At 40.7% G+C, this 20,466-nt stretch overlaps 1 protein-coding gene across 1 annotated transcript; it reads right to left on the bottom strand.

Moving 5' to 3' along the window:
• Window positions 1-402: 402 nt before the first annotated feature.
• On the bottom strand, window positions 403-20,466 carry ipo7 (importin 7). The gene is made up of 25 exons (XM_061670950.1): window positions 20,232-20,466; window positions 17,548-17,629; window positions 15,368-15,521; window positions 14,291-14,449; window positions 14,064-14,220; window positions 11,850-11,939; window positions 11,660-11,754; window positions 11,502-11,586; window positions 11,229-11,363; window positions 10,485-10,584; window positions 10,318-10,394; window positions 8,525-8,641; window positions 7,872-7,961; window positions 7,555-7,720; window positions 6,807-6,967; window positions 5,804-5,932; window positions 4,760-4,826; window positions 4,516-4,641; window positions 4,293-4,390; window positions 4,112-4,207; window positions 3,748-3,968; window positions 2,263-2,471; window positions 1,959-2,165; window positions 1,622-1,738; window positions 403-1,467 (listed from the first exon to the last, which is right to left on the bottom strand). Exons 1-25 carry the CDS (start codon window positions 20,313-20,315, stop codon window positions 1,370-1,372), a joined length of 3,120 nt encoding a protein of 1,039 aa, XP_061526934.1. The 5' UTR covers window positions 20,316-20,466; the 3' UTR covers window positions 403-1,369.

Raw genomic sequence — 20,466 nt, 5'->3', positions numbered from 1 at the left:
ATGATTTGCAAATCATTGAATTGTTTTGATTTGTTTAACACAATGTCCCAACTTCATTGGAATTGGGGTTGTATGTCCATATTCAATTTGAATGAAGCAGAGCAAAAACAAACAAAATAAAAACCTGTTTTCACTAAAATTACACGAGTGCCAATGCTACAGCATGAAGTGGGAAAACTGGCTTTGGTGCAGTTGGCCAAATATAATGGACATTAATTCTACATTAAAGAAAAACAGATGCTGTGCGGTCATGAATTGCCACGGGTCCATTTTAATCATTTCAATTCCTAGTGAACATCATATTTGCTAAGTCAGAAAATGATACTAAACTGAGCAAATGTTTGTGTCTGAGTGTATGATACAACATCATGGCAGCATAATGAACCACACTGGGTCATACAATCCCTTAGCTTTTTGTTTTTAATATGTTGTTATATAGATGGTTCATCCATACACCAACCAAAAGCTTGAGACCTTCACGATAAGTCCAATTGTACATGCTTCAAAAATGTAATCAATTGTACTTTTAGTGCTCACAAACACGTCCTGTAGCCATACTGAACACCAAGATCATTCTCCTCTTGCAGGAATCTGTTTCCGAGTTGCCCGCCCGCCGGCCCGCCCTTCCACCCCCTCCCCCCCACCGATCCGCTCTGTATGCAGACAAGCAGCCGTCGCAACATACTTATAGCTGCGTTCATTTTAAATAGTATTCAATTTAAAAAAAAAAAATTGCAGTCTGATACAGAAGGCTAGGAGACCTGAACAATATGAAAGTGCTAGTCATTAATTTACAGAGATCAGGCATCACATAGCGCTATTAAGTATCCAATATGCTACATATGAATACAGATCTTGACACCTTATAAATGCCTCTGGTTGCTTTTCAAGGCTACTTGAAAAATGAATAACCTTGGCTTTTATGTACATAAACCGGACCGTTTATGCTGAAAACAACATATCACCACCACCAGAGGTATAATCTTATTACGGCCGTGTGGCCAAGACAGTGATAATGTAATATTTAGTCCCATTATCAATTTGAAGTTTAATCCCCCAATTTTGTTTTAGTGGGGAAAAAAACAGGAGTCGTCGTCGTCGAGACAGCCCTCTTCACCGGACTCCAGAAGACAGTGTTGTTCAGAGCATTTCCTCTTGCATCGTGCTCAAGTTCTTGGTTTGTTTTCCCCAGCCATTGGTTACATTTTGGTTGCTCTCCCGCATCTTCTCGTGCTATTTCCCGTTTGATAAGATTGAAGAATGACTGAGAAGAACCAGTTCTGGAACCACTACTTAAGGGAACAACACAAGCTTTTTTTTTCACTTCACTACAATCAGTCACAGAGTAATAAAAAGTAGAGAGGGTGACTCAATTCATTCCGGGGGCGGTGCCTCCAAAGTCAAAACTAGGGGGCACCACTGGTGCTGTGAACCTGTATCCGCCGTGTTTCTCAATCATCCTGGATTCTGAAAGTCGAAAACAAAACAAAAACAAACAAAAAAAACGAGGGACCGGGTATGATTATTTCCCATTTTAAAAAACGCCACGTGTGTAAAATTGAAGGGGGTCAGCCACTAAAAACCTCCTGAAGTGAAATTGGACTTGAAATTGTGCGCTCACCATGTGCTGCCCGTCTCTGGTCTGCAAGCGTGCCAATGTCAAGAAGCTGTTTGCCTTGATCTTCGTCGAGTACTTGAGTTAGCGCCTGGTACCACGCCGGGTCACGAGTCTGGATACCTGCGGACAAGGGTGACCATCAATCGCGCAAGCCAAGGATATTGATTTTGGGGGGGGTTTAGACCAGGGGATGTCACTGATCCTCGTCAACTGTGGGCCTGTGAAGCCCATGACACTCTTGTGATGAAGCGATACCAATAAACTTGACTATGTATGCATCCACAGGTAGGTGACTGAAAACTTTGAAAAACAGCTATTTGTATTTGAGTGGTTGTCTTACTCTGTAGTATGGCTTTAAAGATCTGATACTCGTCCACCAAGTTGTCTTCGTCGTCTACAGCTGTAGTGTATCCCTCGAGCGCGGTCTCCTCCGCATCATCTTCCTCCCAATCCTCGTCGTCTCCGTCCTCTCCCGCCTGCTTGGCCAGCATTTCCAGATACTCTTGACCTTCCTCGTCAATGTCGTCCTCGTCACTGCCCAGCTCAGCTACATTCAGACCAAAGGTGTAAAACATCAAATCGACACCAGAGTACTCCCCACAGAAGTGAAAGAAGCCAATGAAAGTCTCAAACTTCAATCATACCATTATCGTCATCGTCATCACCGTCCTCGTCGTCGTCGTCGTCCTCATTCTCGTGCTCCGCTCGGCAGGCGTACGCCCTCTTGAGGCCGCTAAAGAGCAGGATGGCCGCCGGAAGAAGCTGACCTCCGACCTGGTTGATGACCTGGGGCCTGTGTTCCAGATCAATGAGAGCACAGAGGCCCAGGATGCACATCTTCCTGTCATGGAGGCTGTTTGCAAAAAACGAGGAAAAAGATGAATGAAGGAGAAAAAAAGAAGCTTGAAATGAAAATGTTGTAGATTATCAAAATGTATCCCACAGGTCATCCTCCATAAATGACATTCCCATCCAAACACGTTCTATAGCACTTGTTCTTTATCAGTCGAGCGGCGGAGTTCACCGGACAGCCCGCCAGTCAATCTCAGGGCACATAAGCGCTTAAAACCAGTCGCAGCTATTGGTAATTTTGAGTGTTGAATTAAACTAATGACTAGCTGGCAAAGGTTCAAACGAGCTCGGGGAGAACATGCAAACAACATGCAAACATGCAATGGAGATTTGAACCCAGATGTCCTGTCTTTGAAGCAGATGGGCTCGCCACTAGACTACTATGCTGCCATTTATGACGTTGTTTTCACACTACACACTAACTGTTCAGATCTAGCGTTTTCTCAATCGTCTACTTCTCAACTCCACATACGAATTTATTCAAGAAGAGTGAGTGCTGTAAGAAATCAGACGGTTGCAGTAGAGTGGAGACTAGGGAGTATAATACAGCAACGTTCGCATCTAAGGAACAGCAACAGGACGTTTTCTAACCGATGGAAAAAAAAAAGCGAGTAGAGCCATTGTCAGCTGAACGGCCTCACTCAAGGTTAGCGGATTATCCTTCAAGTGCAGGATTCTCCGACATCGGCCCTCGAATAACAGAGCTCGATCTGGAGTCTCAAACAAACGGAAAATACCTGAATAACGTGCTCCAGTTTTCACAAGAATACCTTTAAAAGCTTGAATAGAGCCAACTGGAATGACTTGGTGCATGTTGCGAATATTGACAGCTCAAAATGCAGATTGAAATCATATTACAGACTATATTGCACCTAACATCTATTCAGAGACTCCAATGTCTTTGAATTGGAAAAACAATATTTCAATATTTTATGAAATTTGATGAAGGTCATTACAAAAGCCTATAATTAAATGACAAAGATTATCACTGTCATCTTTGTCCTTTTTAGTAAAAGATTTAGAGGGGGACTTGAGAAGCCCCTTAGGTTGTTGCGGATCATTTTTTTATGTCCAAAAGTAGCTGATTCAATTGCTTTTCTATGTTCTGGGATTGAAAATACAACATGCTGCAATACTTCCGGTGCATGTAGCTGGGATTTTTCTTCTTCTTAAATATTGCTTTTTGTCATATCGTGAAACACCTACCTGCCCATCAGCTACATTTGGGGGATTATTATATTGACAGACCATAAATGGTGAAAAAAAAAAAGCCTTACCCAAGGAAGCAGTCGACATCTTTGAGCCACTGGGTGATGAAGTGGTTCGTGATTGGCTCGGTGTTGTTGGGGAATCGCAGATTCTCCAAAGTGTTGAGGAGCAGAGGGGGGCTGTAGTAAAGTGCGGCAATGGCCACCTGCAAGCACATCGTCCTCAGCTCACTGGTCTTTACCTCCCGTGTCAAACGCTCCAGTGCAGCAGCCACAAACAAGGGCACAACCTGAAATTGTACAAAAATAAATATATATATATATATATATATATATAAAACTACCAGTACTTGGGAATGGTATAGACATTGCGTAAATTAAACTCCTGCCACTCAAAGCCTCAAGTAGACTCTTGAAATGTTCAAACACCGACCTGGTCAATGCCTCGACCTTTGCACTGCAGAATGATTACTTCCAGAAGCTTGGCTGCATGGCACTCAGGATCTTCCCCTGGATCACCTGTCAGGATCTTGGTGGGGTCAAGGACAAATGTCAACTTTTTTTGTTCACAGCACAAGTTGCCTCAGCGCATTCATTAGACGGCAGCATTTTACCTTCTTGCACATGTCATACATGATTTCAAGGTATTTGGTGTCCGAGAGGAGTGTGTCTGTATCAACTGTCACATAGTTGTGAAGGAGAGGCATCATGTCTGGAACAGGGGGAAAAAAGTGTTATTCCCACAAACCGTCATGGTGAAACTCAAAACTTGAAGCGGCTCTCTGGATCGGGGCGCCTCATGGAATTAACAGGAAGTGCTCGTCTGAGGGTATGAACCTGTGAAGTAGTCAAATCCATCCTGTTGGAAGACTTCATAAACCAGTGGAAGAAGCTGCCACATTTGTGGCGACACCTGCTGGCAAGTCAGGCTGTGAGCCAATGACAGGATCTCCTCGTAAAACTCTGGAAAAAGAACACAGCTCTCTCTACATACAGTTCCAAGCATTCAACATGCCGGTGAGTACTGGCACCAAGGCGCAGACAGAATGCGGCCGAACAGGAAAAACTGGCCACAGCTTACCGATGACGTGTTGTTGCAGCACGGTGCCAATCACCTGCAGACAAATGCCCTCCAGCTGCTGTGTGATCTGGACAAGGTTAAAACGCAGTTAGGGTTAAATTAAGACACGAAATCGCTTAAAACTAAGACTTTGTAACATTTAATTATCATATAATAAGCTTGTACAGAGTATTTTTCAGTAGTTAAACTCATTCACTGCCACCAACGTACATACTCGACAATTACCCTTTTCAACAGACAAGCGTGGAAAGTGGGTCTCGCCCAGCTTGTCTTTGTAATTAAAGTGTGTAAACGACTGTAATGACTAACGATCCCTGTAGATGGCAGCATTGCAAAGCTTGGGTGTGACAGAAGCACATTTTGTGCATCGTAAAAGATTAGGCGCAGTCTCTGCTTTTCACGTTAATAATGAAAGAGAAATGCCAACATGTTAGGTGGACAAGTTTAGGCACCTCACACTTGAAGAGAGTCTGGTATGTATAGTATAAACAGTGTGTGTGCCGCAATTGTGAGAAAAGATGACGCAGTGAATGAGTTAAGAGTTTGAGTTTGCATTTGTCTTCAAATGAGACTACTTTTGAAAAAGGTGAGAGAACATTGTAAAGTTCATCTCAGGGGTGGACCACAAAAGGTTGGGAATCACTGATTTTTAACATGAATGTACTGTTGAAATATTTCTTGTGTTACTGCTTGTGCAAATACAGATGAACACTGGACAAAATGGTCAACCTGGATGAAACAGTCAAGTCTTTTCTGCAGCTCAAGGCTTTGTACCATCTAAGAGCATTGTGGCTGTGCTTATGCAGACACATTGGCAGTGAGCCCCGGCACTATTTGTAGCTACTGCCTGAGTGAGTGTTTCAGGACATAGCGAGAACACAGCACGTTCCAAGGAGTTGGTGGGCGGCTCAAGTGGGTTGGCAGAAAGGCGACAGCCGACCAGAGGAAGTGGTATACCGAGATAAGTCAGGCATGTGTGTGTGTGTGTGTGTGTGTGTGATGATGATGCGTAGGCAGCCCACTTAGAGGCTTTTTGCTGCTTACCTCTTTGTGGTCCTCCACCACACTCAACAAGGTATCGATTGTATTGAGGATGCCCATAGCTGTCACAGCCTTGTCATCTCCTCCCTCCTCCTCAGGCCCAGTCTGAATTACCTGGTTGAATGTCATAGCCTGCCAGAGAGCAGAGATACTTGTAATTGTGCGTTTGGAGTACAGCTGCAGATACCCACTATTTTGAGAAGCGCTTATTCTAGTTTGATCCGCCCAAAAAATTGGTTTTGCAATATTAAACAACAAAATGAGGTAGGTATTGTTGTTGTCCACTTGGGGTGGCCAACATCACGAGCCACATTATAATATCTGTAGCTTTAAAAGGTGGGGCCTGCCTGGTGAGTGACGGGGGAGTCAGTGAATGATGGCGTCCAGTTGCCAAAGTGCGTATTGTTGAGTGCCTGGACTTCAATTGTGGCCATAGCAGCTTGTGTATGAATGTGCTTATTTAAGTGTTTATTTTGCTTGCATTTGTTCAATAAAGTGATTGAAAGTGCAGTAGCAGCTATGTCTATCCTTGAACACTTGGAGTGACATTACAATACATTCTAACTAGCAGAGGCAGGCTATACTAAACTAGCTAACACTGATACCTTCTGTTGGCGATTGTGCTGTCGTGGTAATTTTTTTCTGCTTTATAGTTGAGACATTGCAGTAAATTTTGTGTGAAATAATCCAAACTTTGGAGATTGTCTTTTTTGCACTCTTTCCTCCTTTCACCATCACGCCAAACTTATTTCTACACGGAGTGGAAGAGTCTGCAGTAACATCAGTCTGTGCGGGAAAAATAATCGCTGCGTAGTTTTGAGGCAGAGATTGTGCTTTGACTTTTTGTGAACAAATGATTAATTGTTTCAGCCCTAGTTTGGAGCATCTATATCTTTTATCATTAGTCAAGTCAGGGACTGCCGCCTCTTTCCTAACTCCACCTGAGAGTCAAACGTTGTACAGCTGTAATAAAAACAAAACAAAAAAAATACCAACAGGTCTTTACCAGGTGCTGAGTCATCTCTACTGCAATAGGTGTGACCTCCTCGCTGTATTCGCAGATCATCTTCTGGATGACGTTGGTGAGATCATCATTTTCCGTCTCCCTGACAATATGCAGCAAAGCCTGCATTACCGGCCGAATGAAGGGGGTGATGTATTCTTTGGCTAAAGCAAGAAAAAATATATGTGAATGTGAATATCTATATCTATATATATATATATATATATATCTATATATATCTATATATATATCTATATATCTATATATCTATATATCTATCTATCTATATATCTATATATCTATATATCTATCTATCTATCTATATATATATATATATATATATATATATATATATATATCTCTATAGATATATATATCTATATATATAGATATATCTATATATCTATATATATATATATATATATATATATATATATCTATATATATATATATATCTATCTAGATATATATATATATATATATATATATATAGATATATCTAGATATATCTAGATATATCTAGATATATCTAGATATATATATATATATATATATATCTAGATATATATAAGACCGTAGATATCTATATATATATATCTATATATAGAGAGATATATCTATATCTATATATATATATATATATATATATATATATCTATAGATCTATATATAGTCAAACAGCAGAGTCCAGGAGGACGGAAATCACTCCTGAATTGTATACAAATGCCGTGGAAGCGGCATCTTTCATCACCTTTGTCCTGGTTGCTGATGAGAACCTGCAGGGCAATGGCAGCCTCCACCTTCACTGGCATCTCGTTATCATTGATTAGACAGAGGCGGGTCAGCTCCAGAGCAGTTTGCAGGTTCTGGTCACTTTTGAACCTCACCTCACAGAAATACTGAATCACCCAGCAGGCCTACAATAAGATTAAGCAGGCAGATAGAAAATATAAAAAAAAAAAAGGGGGACGTGGCCAAAATGTCAGTACATATAAAAATAGCAAGATAAGTGTTAATTTCATTCATAATTATTAATGCACAAACAACACTGTTCATATTATCACTCACTCTGGCTCTCATGTAGCCCAGTTCACTGCGGAACAGGGGGAAGACGTGATTCTGCAGCATGAACTCCATCTGGTCTTTATAAATCTTTTTCTATTGCAAGAAGGGAAGAAAATGATTTTTAAAAAAGTAACTCAAAGCAGAACCCTTCACAAGTTGTTTCCTGTATATTTAGGATGTGCAACTTCCTATATTTTTTGTCAGCGCTTCACCATTAAAATGTCTGAAATGAAAAAAGGGCAACTGTGATTGCAATGAAGTTACAATGACACCTACATTAAACAATGGTTAAATCTATCCAAATTTACTTTCAAGCAAGGTATACAGTTCAAGGAAATTCCTTATAGAAGAACGCTGACAAAGTAAAATGATTATGCATCAAACAATGAAATCTTTGATGACCTTAGACAGCATTTATTGAAACTTTGTGAGCCCTTCCTAGGTCAGTACATTCATTCTTTCTTCAGAATGTACCTGACGTTGCTAAAAAATATTTATATATTTAAAAAAACAAAATAAAAACCAAAAACAACCACCATTTCGGGTTTTATAACCATAGTTTAACTAGCGGGCAATTAGTGGTGTCAGAGTAAGAATGTCTGCCAAAGATCTTGTCAGGGCAAGTAACTTTCAGACGGGGTTGGGACGCAATTTACCTTGAGAAGGATCTCTGCCAGAGAGCCTATCATGTGGAGGGCACCATCTTTTTTCCTGGGATCTGTGGCGGGATCAGTGAGAATCTGGTAGCAGAAGCCCATCGTCTTTTGCAGCACCTTAACGTAATAACAAAAAATGCTCATAATACGACTGCAAAGAGGGTTAGGGCCGGGCAATATGACCTAAAATCCACGGCAAAAATTGAATTCTTCACAGCAATGGTGTATATCGCAATATAAACGTCAGTGTAAAGATGATAACGGAAGATTTTATGAATGGGCTGTTGTTTTCATGAATGAATAATTGCACCGTTGTGTGGTCAGCTGTACATGCAGATTTGATTGATTGATCCGAACAGCTTTTACCACATATCAAAGAAATGCGAAGTTCGTTGAAAGCTTTGGACCGCAGCAGTTAAGCTAAACAAGACGAAACGAAATGACAACAACCACATTTTGTTTCGACACCAAGATAAATAACTATGATTTTGTTTTGCAATATATCACGATATTAGATCATTGTTATTTAATCTTTATATTAATATCTTTAAGTGGAGGGAGACTAGCAAAGTAAGAATTTCATTGCTAAATGCTACCATTGTGTTTTTACTGTGCATATGACTAACATCTGGAATATTTTTCATATTAGGCACAAATAGCAATTACGAAAGCAGTCTGCTAGTTACCCAGTCACAGCTCGTACTGTAGCTACCTGGTGCAGCACAAGCGAGCATTCCCAGTCGCTCCTGAGCAACAGGGAAAAGCAGGACGTACAGTCATGGATGTGGACGCAAGGGTCTTTTAAAAAGCTAGGAGCTAGTTAAAAAAACGGTGCTGGCAGCTCCGCGATCAGATGTCACGTGCATGAGCCATTTTGTATACTGAAACGGATACAGTGACTTTGTCACTTTGATCCGATACCGATATCGCAGCCTTGAGTTTTGGCCGATATCGGTCTGGTCCGATTTCAGCAATAATAATACATAATTTACTGATTTTGTAAGTATGAAATGTTACAAAAGGCTTGATCAAGTGATATTACGCAAACAGAGAACAACAATAGGTATGAGAAAACTGGCCCATTTATTATTAACCAGTGGGTTACACAGGTCTTGACCTCTGAGGGGCAGTGTGGTGCACACGATGAGCTACACTTGCAGTAACAAAGAATAAGACAACATGATCGAATATTATTATAACTCGTTTTTCAGTTTGAAGAATATATGCCCAAGAGTATTGTTTTTTTGCCTGTTTCTGTGTGTTCATACAGCAGTTGTGTACCAATACTCATTATTTTCCATTCCATTGTGTGTTAGCTTTGAGCTGGCAATTTTTCTGAACAAAAACAAAGAAAGACACGAAGTCTGTGATGTTTTTGAACATTCAGCAGGTGTAATTATTTTGTGTGTTACGTTATAGAGTTAACATCAACTGGAGTGTCAATAAACGACTTTAAGCAAGCAACATTCACTCTTACCCCTTGCTACAATGTTAGCACCTTAGCAACCTGTTGCTGTGATCATGTGGGTTCTGCAAGCCATCCGGGCACTGCCTGATAAAAGTGCTGGAGTGGAGCATGGAATGGACGGCTTGGCTTGTATAAGAGTGGTAAAATAGGAGATTTTAGATGCGTCCGATCCGATCCTTGTTTTTGTTTTTTTTTGCTGACCAATTTCCTATCTCAAAGATCAGATTGCGACACCCCTACTAGTTACGAGTTTCATTTAAGCAAGCTATGGAACATTCGCTGACACCGACTTAAAGCATGGATAAAAGAAAGTAGATAAACTGACCTCCTTTCGTTTATTGCAGGCAGTAAAGAGGAGCGTCTGAGCGGCTGTCGTTGGAGAAATAAAGTCCTCGAATACATCTGAAGTGGACAGAAGTGATTGAACAAATTGCTCATCATTGACTCACTAAATTACTTAAATCGACACTGCCTGGAGGGTCCTTTGCTTACCAAACTTCATGCGAATGTACTCATAGGGGTCCTCTTGCCAGCGCTCCTCGTCAGCGTCTGTGTAACACATGAGGGGAAAAACCACATCCTGAATGATGCCCTGTAGGACAAAGACAGAAAAGTCAAAATTATGGTAGCGCAAGAACAGACGATACATGAACTTCACCGTTTAAGGTCTCAATATTTCTTGCTGAACGTTAAAAAATATTGGTAGGCATGGGCATGATTTATTACAATAATTTGATCAATTAAGTGACATAACGTTTCAAAAATGTTGAAAGCTCAATCGGGAGGCTATAGCCTGTGACAAGTTTAGTGTTGAGCCTAAAGGTAGGAATATTTACTCTTGTAATAAATATTTAACTGTTGAAAAACTAGATGTTGGTATTTTTTGGCATTGAAAATGGAAGTCATGCTGCAGCTTGGTCGAAGAGGGTCTCTTTGCCTGCCCCCCCCCCCCCTCCAACAAATTCAAGGGGCTGATTAGAATTTTACGGGCATTTATCTTTGTGACAGCATAGAATATGGTTGTGTTTTTTTATGATTAATATACGTTCATAACAATGACATCTCTAACCTTGCTCAAATACATAAAACATCCATGTTAAAATCAATACAAATGTCACATACAAAATTTGTAGTTTCGTCCAATACAAATACCAAATATTGTTTTGGCTGAAGTGACACTTTTGCTTTATGACTTTCCAACACAATAATTGAAATGGCTTCACACTTATTGCGAACCTGAATGTGTGGTTTGAGGTTTTTCCATGTGAGAGCATGAGCGATCCCCTGGTTGATGTAGTTGAGTGTCTGCTGGAGTACTCGGGGAGCCACATATTGCTTTTCCTTGTACTGATACAAGACTTTCAGCAGCACCTAAAAGCATACGAATAAAAAAAAAAAAATATATATATATATATATATATATATATATATATAAATATCTTTTAACTCATTTGCAATCCAACTTTTGGCCAGAGATTCGCAGCATACATCACGGCTCCTGGTCCATACCTGCTGTGCCGGCACTGCATATTCCTTGAGGAAAAGTTCAGCAAACTCTGTGTACTCTTTGGTTGTGTTGCCTGGGCTTCCGTATCTACAAATTAAATTAACTTGTAACATCTGCAAGTTACGCTGATGACATGTTAAGACCGTAATGAGATCTGTACCTTTCAAATAGCCGAGCTAAGATGTGAAGGGCCCACTTCTTACACTTCCACCAAGGCAGCTCAGGACGCTCCTCTTCATCAACCTGCATCGTCTCCTGAACCAAAAACACAAGCCAGCGGATAATGCGGAAATACAACGGGCAAGACATCATTTGTGATTTTAATAAGACATGGAGAATCAAGTTCTCACCGGGGGCACGTCTCTATCCACTACCGTCTTGAGAATCTCCATCCATTCAGTCAAGTTCTGCCGGTTGATGAGTTCCAGGGGTAGGTTATACTATGCATACAAAAGAGCAAAGTCAATTGAAATTCTCACTCAGATTTGTTCTGATATATAAATTGTTTTGTCATCAACACAACACCCCATTATTGAACTTTTAAGATTGACCTTTTGCAGCACTTAATAGCTGTAGTGGTAGAACTACAACCACAATTCCAATGAAGTTGGGACGTTGTGTTAAACAAATAACAGAACACAATGATTTGCAAATCATGTTCAAAATATATAGAATTGACAAAGACAAGATATTTAATGTTCAAACTGATAAACGACTGTTTGTAGTGTTCCAAAAAAGCTGAGACAGGTGGCAAAAAAGACTGCGAAAGTTGAGGAATGCTCATCAAACACCTGTTTGGAACATCCCACAGGTGAACAGGCTCATTGGGAACAGGTGGGGGCCATGATTGCTTCCCTGAATTGCTCAGTCATTCCCAAGCAAAGATGGGGCGAGGTTCTGTGAACCCCATCTTTGTGAACAAGTGTGTGAGAAAATAGTCCAACAGTTTAAGGACAATGTTCCTCTACGTACAATTGCAAGGAATTGAGGGATTTCATCATCTACGGTCCATATCATCATCAAAAGGTTCAGAGAATCTGGACAAATCACTGCATGTTAGCGACAATGCCGAAAACCAACATTGAATGCCCGTGACCTTCGATCTCTCAGCGGCAAAAACCGACATCAATGTGTAAAGGATATTCCCCCGTGAGCTCAGGAACACTTCAGAAAACCAATGTCAGTAAATACAGTTCGGCGCTACATCCATAAGTGCAACTTGAAACTCTACTATGCAAAGCAAAAGCCATTTATCAACAAAACCCAGAAACGCCGCCGGCTTCTCTGGGCCCGAGCTCATCGAAGATGGACTGACGCAAAGTGGAAAAGTCTTCTGTGGTCCGACGAGTCCACATTTCAAATTGTTTTTGGAAATTGGGGACGTCGTGTCCTCCGGGCCAAAGAAGAAAAGAACCATCCGGACTGTTATGGACGCAAAGTTCAAAAGCCAGCATATGTGATGGTATGGGGCTGTTAGTGCCAATGGCATGGGTAACTTACGCATCTGTGAAGGCAGCCATTAATGCTGAAAGGTACATACAGGTTTTGGAGAAACATATGCTGCCATCCAAGCAACGTCTATTTCACGGACGCCCTTGCTTATTTCAGCAAGACAATGCCAAACCACATTCTGCACGTGTTATAACAGCGTGGCTCCGTAGTAAAAGAGTGCTGGAACTAGACTGGAGTGTCTGCAGTCCAGGCCTGCCTCCCATTGAAAATGTGTGGCGCATTATGAAGCGTAAAATAGGACAAAGCTTTACAAGCAAGAATGGGAAAGAATTCCACCTACGAAGCTTCAACAATTAGTGTTCTCAGTTCCCAAACGTTTATTGAATGTTGTAAAAAGAAAAGGTGATGTAACACAGTGGTAAACATGACCCTGTCCCAGCTTTTTTGGAACGTGTTGCAGCTGTAAAATTCTAAGTTTATGATTATTTATAAATAATCATTCTGTTTCTATTTACGTTTAACACAACATCCCATTCATTGGAATTGGTGGTCGTAAAATTGGTGATTATTACTTTATAACTGAGAAATAGTACCGTAATAGTACTATGAAACAAAAAAATAATAATGGACAGGTTTCTGTACGGGTTTTAATATTCTGAAGAACGAGAAGGCCAAGTCTTGATTGATCGATCGATCAATTGATTGTCTTATCTGAACGTAAGCATACAGCATAAACAGAAAAAGGGCAACAAATTACATTATTCTGCAGTTTACATATTCAAAAGGAATAGAAGGGAGCAAAACATATCTAGTCCTACTACCATGAACAAAACCAAAATCACAATAGGTTATTTATATAGAATATACTGTTGGATAACTATCAAAATAATGGGTCTACATACATGTGTACCATAATTATAAAGCCCAATGCCTACACAAATACGAATTCACAGCATATATTCACTCCGCAGACACACAATCTTAGATTTCTAGATCTCATACTATAAAATGTATATCATAATTACACAATAACTAGTGCTACAGCTATTTGCCACAAAATGAATAAGGCGCCACAAGAACTTTGAGTACCTCTAGCACCCATGTGGTAGTACCTGGAAAAGGGCATAGAGGATTTTGAAGATCTGTTTCTGTACGAGTACGGAGTCAGTGGAGTGGTCTGGAAGAAGCTGGATGAAACGGTCTTTCAACATGGGCATGAAGATGTGCATGGCAGCCACCAAAGGCTGACGCTCCTCAGGCTTCTTGTATCTGTTTTAACACGGACAAGTCAGCCTCAAACGTGACGGTGGCTTCTTTTCTGATGGCACGTTACACTCACTCGTAGTTTTTCACCAACTGGTAAAGGCAAAGCAAGATGCCGAGCCATCCTGCGCTGTTTTCGGACTGAAGGTAGAAGCCAATTTTGTCCACGATGGTCGTCCACTTGGCGGGGTAGTCGTGCTTGATCATGTGGTGGATACATGTTGTCAACTGGACTCTGTCCAAATTTAAAATGGATAGGTTTGATGATGTGTTCCAGAAAATTGGACATTGTAAACTTCAGACCTCTGAGTACGAAAAGTCACTTAGTAGGAGTTCCGACTTGTGAAGTTGGGGCAAGCGCATGCATCCGCCTTTCACCGAGATGCAGTAATCTGACTATGACTGACTAAACGTAGCGGTACAAATTATACTAGGGCTGCACCTATCGAATATTTTTAGAATGGATGATTCTACAGAATAAAAAAAACATTCGATTTTGCATTGTTCAACAATAAGATCCACGCGAGGCTCACGTATTTTGTCTTCTTCATGTTCTCCTCTCATGTGAGTGACTTTATGAGTGTGGCTTTAAAAGGCGTGGCCTGGCCTGATGAGTGATGTGGGCGTTGGCAAATGAGCGTAAACCATAACTGGTGGGGTGTTGCATTAGCCGTGCACATCGCTAACATTGATACTTTAACATTGTGTTGGCGATTGTGGCTGCTGTGGTGCACATTTCACTTAATTACCTTGTTAGATGTGAAATGATCCCAAACTTTGGACAATCTCTGTGTTATGGACACTTTCCTCCTGGCTCGCTGCCATTGCACCAACTTGTTTCTACATAGAGTGGGGTGTGCGTGCTACTGCAGTAACAGTCCATGTGGAAAAATAATCACTGTTGAGCTTCGAGGCAAAGCTTTTGCTTCGACCATTTTTTGGGGGAATCAAATTAGTTATTACATTTATCGTAGCAGCCCTAAATTATAAGAAGCTACATTTGTTTACTATACTAGATATCACAATTTAGTGCATAAACATGTATGTTACTGGGAAGAAAAACCAAAGGTAAGGTTTGTTCTCAGCATGACTAACAGTCAAATAGTCTCAGGAAGGTGAAGTGATGCACTGTATAATATACTAAAATAGTCACCTGATGCGCTCAGGTGAGTGGATGATAGCCTCCACTATGGTGTCTCGAATGAATAGTCGGTCTTCATCAGGGATGTTATTGACGGGTGTCTCTGTGGAAGAACCATCTCCACCGCCCCAGTGCTGGGTTACCATGTTCTTCAGGTAAATCACACCTATATTGAAAGGGAAAATTAACAACTTTCGAAGGCAGGACACCAATTGACAATGCTCAATCAAACTGGTGTGCGAACACCTAAATCAGGGCTGTCAAACTCATTTTTAATCACAGGCCGCATTGTATCTATAGTTTCCCTCGGAGGGCTATTATGAATCCATGAAGCTGCATGATTGCCTCATATTATTACATATCCACCACAAATTGATGGATACCTTGTTTTGAAAAATCAGAAGACAGAAAAATTGTTCAACTATGATTACATTTATTTTAAGAGTATTGGTAACAAAAACATTTTGGCGAAATCTTAACATTTTTAAAAAGTGAAGCCAATTTAAAACGAAGTCGACACATTATTTGCTTTTGCAGGCCACGTGAAATGATGCGGCGGGCCAGATTTAGCCCCCGGACCTTGAGTTTGACACAAGGACCTAAACAATAAAAAGTAAACATTACTCTTACATCACCGTCCCCTGTATTGAAAGACCTTGCATTTGCAATTAATGTGGCGCACGGTGCTATCTGGGTATGGTGTGTGCGTGGGGGCTGCTCTGTGGCAAAGAGGGAGCTAACGGGGGAGGGAAACGGAGTGTCGCACGGGAGGCCGACATCAGATCGCTGACACAAATGTCTACGCTGTTGGCGAGGCGATCATAATCCAGCCTATTAATGCTGACTGAATGAAAACCAAACCACACTTTTTTTTTTCCCCCCTCAACTGTCTGCAGCCGCTTTGTTGGGGACAAACTTGTTGCTCACAGTAACATATTCTTCAAATATCGAGTCACTGTGTTCATACGAAACTATGATATGCCATGGTCATGCTGTTTTGCCTCAAAAAATCGTGCGACCAAAATCATGAGCTATTTCATGCAAATTGATGTACCAGAAGATGCACAAACTACGATTGAGTTACATGTCAGAAAATAGTAAAAACATATGAATCATTGTTTTAGAACGTAAAAGCAGATGTCTGCAAATGTCTTATTTTGATGAAACAAAAGATGGTCTGATTTCATGGAGGACTACAGCTACCTGAGAATGTGTACTGTTGAGGCTTAAACTCCAAGGATTTGGACAATTTTAAGTTAAACAAGGTCTCTACGCAATTAATGAATTACCAAATAGTTGGTTAAGTTATGTCAATTCATTAATCGCTGCACTTGTACACAATTGATTTAACCAAAAATCTGCATATCGATCATGAAAATAATAGTTCCCATTAGATGCAACCTGATTTTACATAATTTATTACCAAAAAATAACATTTATTGTGACAAAAGTAGTACAGTCTCCACCCTGGTTGCTCCGTACAGTACATCTTAATCTCTCTGAACTCCTGTTTACATGCCAGGATGCATTGTGATTTTGGAGGTTTGACTGGGTGTTACTTTACTCAATTAAAAAATAATTAGAATGGCGGCACGGTGACCGACTGGTTAGAGCGTCCGCCTCACAGTTCTGAGGACCGGGGTTGAATCCCCGGCCCCGCCTGTGTGGAGTTTGCATGTTCTCCCCGTGCCTACGTGGGTTTTCTCCGGGCACTCCGGTTTCCTCCCACATCCCAAAAACATGCATGGTAGATTCATTGAAGACCCTAAATTGCCCATAGGTGTGAATGTGAGGGCGAATGGTTGGTTGTTTGTATGTGCCCTGCGATTGGCTGGCGACCAGTTCAGGGTGTACCCCGCCTCCTGCCCGATGATAGCTGGGATAGGCTCCGGCACGCCCGCGACCCACGTGAGGAGAAGCGGCTCAGAAAATGGATGAGTAATTAATAGAATTAGAGAGAAAAAAATCCCAATTTGGCATACGTTTCTTAACTAGTACACTAGAAAATATTATACTGACTTTTTGAGGGTTTTTTTTCCTAGAATCAGCTTTGCTTTTATAATTTTCCCGCATTAGTTAGCAGAGCTTCAACAAGTAGTTGTAGGAATTATAGGAGTTCTTTTATTTTCGGTTTAATCCAGTGTTACATCAAAAACAGACATCAGATAAATATTCTAGTACCCGAGACTCACCTGCTTGCCTGACTGGCAAATCCAGCTGATCAGTCATGGTGATGCGCAGCAGAGTAGATAAAAAGTTTACCTGGGCGTGACCCTGTAAATCAGAAATGAACATAATTCAGCATCTCAGACAACAAAGAAGCAATGGTATCAATATGATCCATCCAATCAACTTCGGCACTGTGTTTCCGCACTAGGATCGCCGGTGTGCCGGACCCTATCCCAGCTGGCCAAACGCAGGGTACATACAGATGAACAACCCTTCATTCACTAATAAACGCCTTATATAAGTGGCTTAATAGAGCTCAATCTGATTTCTAGGTTTCAATCGATAAGGATGCATGGTATATTCTAAATGTATGCCTTCTGCTACAATTATGCACCAACAAAATGAAGTTCATGTTTTAAATTCCATCATATTGTAGTGCTCATTCGGTCACTGCCTGGCCATCTTCCGTCACAAAACAAAACAGCCCGTGACTAAGCACAGGTCTGCATTTAGAAACTGTGCACTTGAGCAGGACTCCATCCACCCCCAGACAACGTGCTTTTCGTTCGCTGCACAACTTGATGACAAGTATAGAATTTCTCCCAGCACAATGACTAATTTGGAACCACTGCCAGCTGCATCATGAATACAATCACAGCTATAGTAAACGTAGCATGTACATACAAGTACATGTGTAGTGTTAACTAATGCACTCAAATACAGGAATACTAACACAATATGTTAGCACTTCTATATAAAATAATCTCATGCTAGGAATGTGATAATTCTCCATCTAAACAGCGTATACCAACTACATGTAATACAGCATAACTGTGCATTATAAAAAAATATTTGAACTTCAAATTTGGCAGAACTAATAAAGTACATTTAATACAGGTAGACTTCACACAAATGAGTTAAAAAAAAAAAAAAAAAAAAAAAAAAAAAAAAGAAAAACTACGCTCTGCTGAGCATAGTTTTAGTTTTACGTTTTTTACTGATGCAATTATCAACTGTCCAAACAATAAATCAGAAGGAAAAAGGAGAATTATGTGCCGTTTTGTGACAAAACCTTTTTTCTGAGAATCAATTTATATATTTTAAACTAGGTTACAAAAGTCAGCAGCAGCAAGAATTATTTTATTTTTGTTTAATAGCTGACGTGCTATGTCAATTTTTCATTTTATTAAGACTGAATATGTATATTTAGTAAATATCCTCTAAAATCAGTGCCAAATGAATGTTAAGAAACTGAAGTTTGCAGTTTTGCCATCTATGATTCCACTGGTTTTCCTGATGTTTTAGCTTTGTGGTGGTATCATTAACAGTACGGAACTCGGAATTTTGATATTGTGAAAATACTCGTCCAAACAAAAAATAAATAAGAGTCCAAATAATCAGAGTTAAAAATAAACGTGCTGGTTTTCCACACATCGACATTTAGAGACAAAAACATCCGTCTGTGAAGCAATTATTATTCCATACAATGCTACAAATGTCAGCTTCGGCAAGACTAATTTTATTTTTAATAGTTGAACTGTTTCCATTTTATTGTCCCAAGAGGGAATACATTTTTTTTTTATTAAATAACCTTGACTGTCTAATATTATTTTGAATGAATAATTAAAAAAAAACAAAAAAAACGGAAGTTCCTGTTTTGCCATCTACGATTTCACTGTTTTGACTGATGTTTTAAGCTTAAGATGGTGCTGTGTCAGTATCGGTATCAAATTTTGGTATTCTGACAACACAAGTCCAAACAATACATTACAGACAAAACATGTGGTGCTATTCACGTCTATGTTTTTTTTCCCGACAAAAATCTTTCTTGTGTGTGCTACGGTCACTTGCAGTCCGACTGCATTGCAATGCACAATGCAATTTAGCTCCGACTCCATACACAAATATTGCAGGAGCCAACATAACGGGAATAACCAATTTTATCACCATGATAAAATTGACAGTGTAAGAGGCAAACGTGGGATTTCAAGCGATTTAGGAGGCAACATAGCCGCTGCCCGAACCAAGACAAGACATTGTTGCTAACTTGGCGTCGAGCTCATGCATTCAAAGAATTTCTTAGGAAAACGTTACGGGAACATGCTTTCCTACATAATGATTGGTAACAGCACCATCCGAATTTCGCGAATTAAAAAAAATATATATTTAAAAAATAAATATAAATATATATATATAGACGTCGATTCGACATTTGCGTCCAGGCTTGTCAGTGACACGTGAGCAGCTCATCCAACAAGTAACCTCCTGCTAACTTAGCTAATAGTTAGCCCAATAGCTTTGGTTTGGCCTTTTGTTTTGAGCAAAACGAAGAATGCCCCCCTTCCGAATATTTACATTTTGATCACGCGGTTGACTTTAACTAAACGCGTGCGTGCGTGCGTGCTAAGCTAACGAGTATCTCCTTGGGGGAAACACGACGCGGTAGTTAGCTTAGCACTATTAGCCACACAGCTGGCTCGCTGAGGGTGAAAGGAAAAACAGCACGATCGAACTGCTTTCTACTTGCAGTGTATCACAAACGAGTCCAATGTAACAGTGGGGCGGTTACGACGACCCACAAGAGTCCAGCCAGCGCCATCGCACCATCTTGATGTTGTGAGGCCCGATACGAGAACGGCGCCATCATTAGCAACGAGAGGAGGAGGGGAGAGGAAAAAAAAAAAAAAAACAAGTTAGAAAGCTTTACCTCGCTAAGTTGTCTCTCGGCCGCCTCTCGCAGATTGGGGTCCATGGTGCCCCGCAGGGCCTCGACCAAAACCTCGGGATCCATCGCTGGGGAGGGGGAGAGAAAAACAAAATCTCGCTCGGCTGATCGAGGCTGTTCAGATGTCTTGTGAGCTTCCAGGCACTGCGCACATGGACGCACAGCTCTCCGGTTACCCGGCGCGAAAGGAAGAAGCGAATGAAGTACCCGGATAGAT

This window comes from Phycodurus eques, chromosome 2, assembly GCF_024500275.1.
Source record: "Phycodurus eques isolate BA_2022a chromosome 2, UOR_Pequ_1.1, whole genome shotgun sequence".
Classification (NCBI taxonomy): Eukaryota; Metazoa; Chordata; class Actinopteri; order Syngnathiformes; family Syngnathidae; genus Phycodurus; species Phycodurus eques.
The sequence above is the reverse complement of the archived record's forward strand: the minus strand, read 5'-3'. Positions and strand labels throughout refer to the sequence as shown.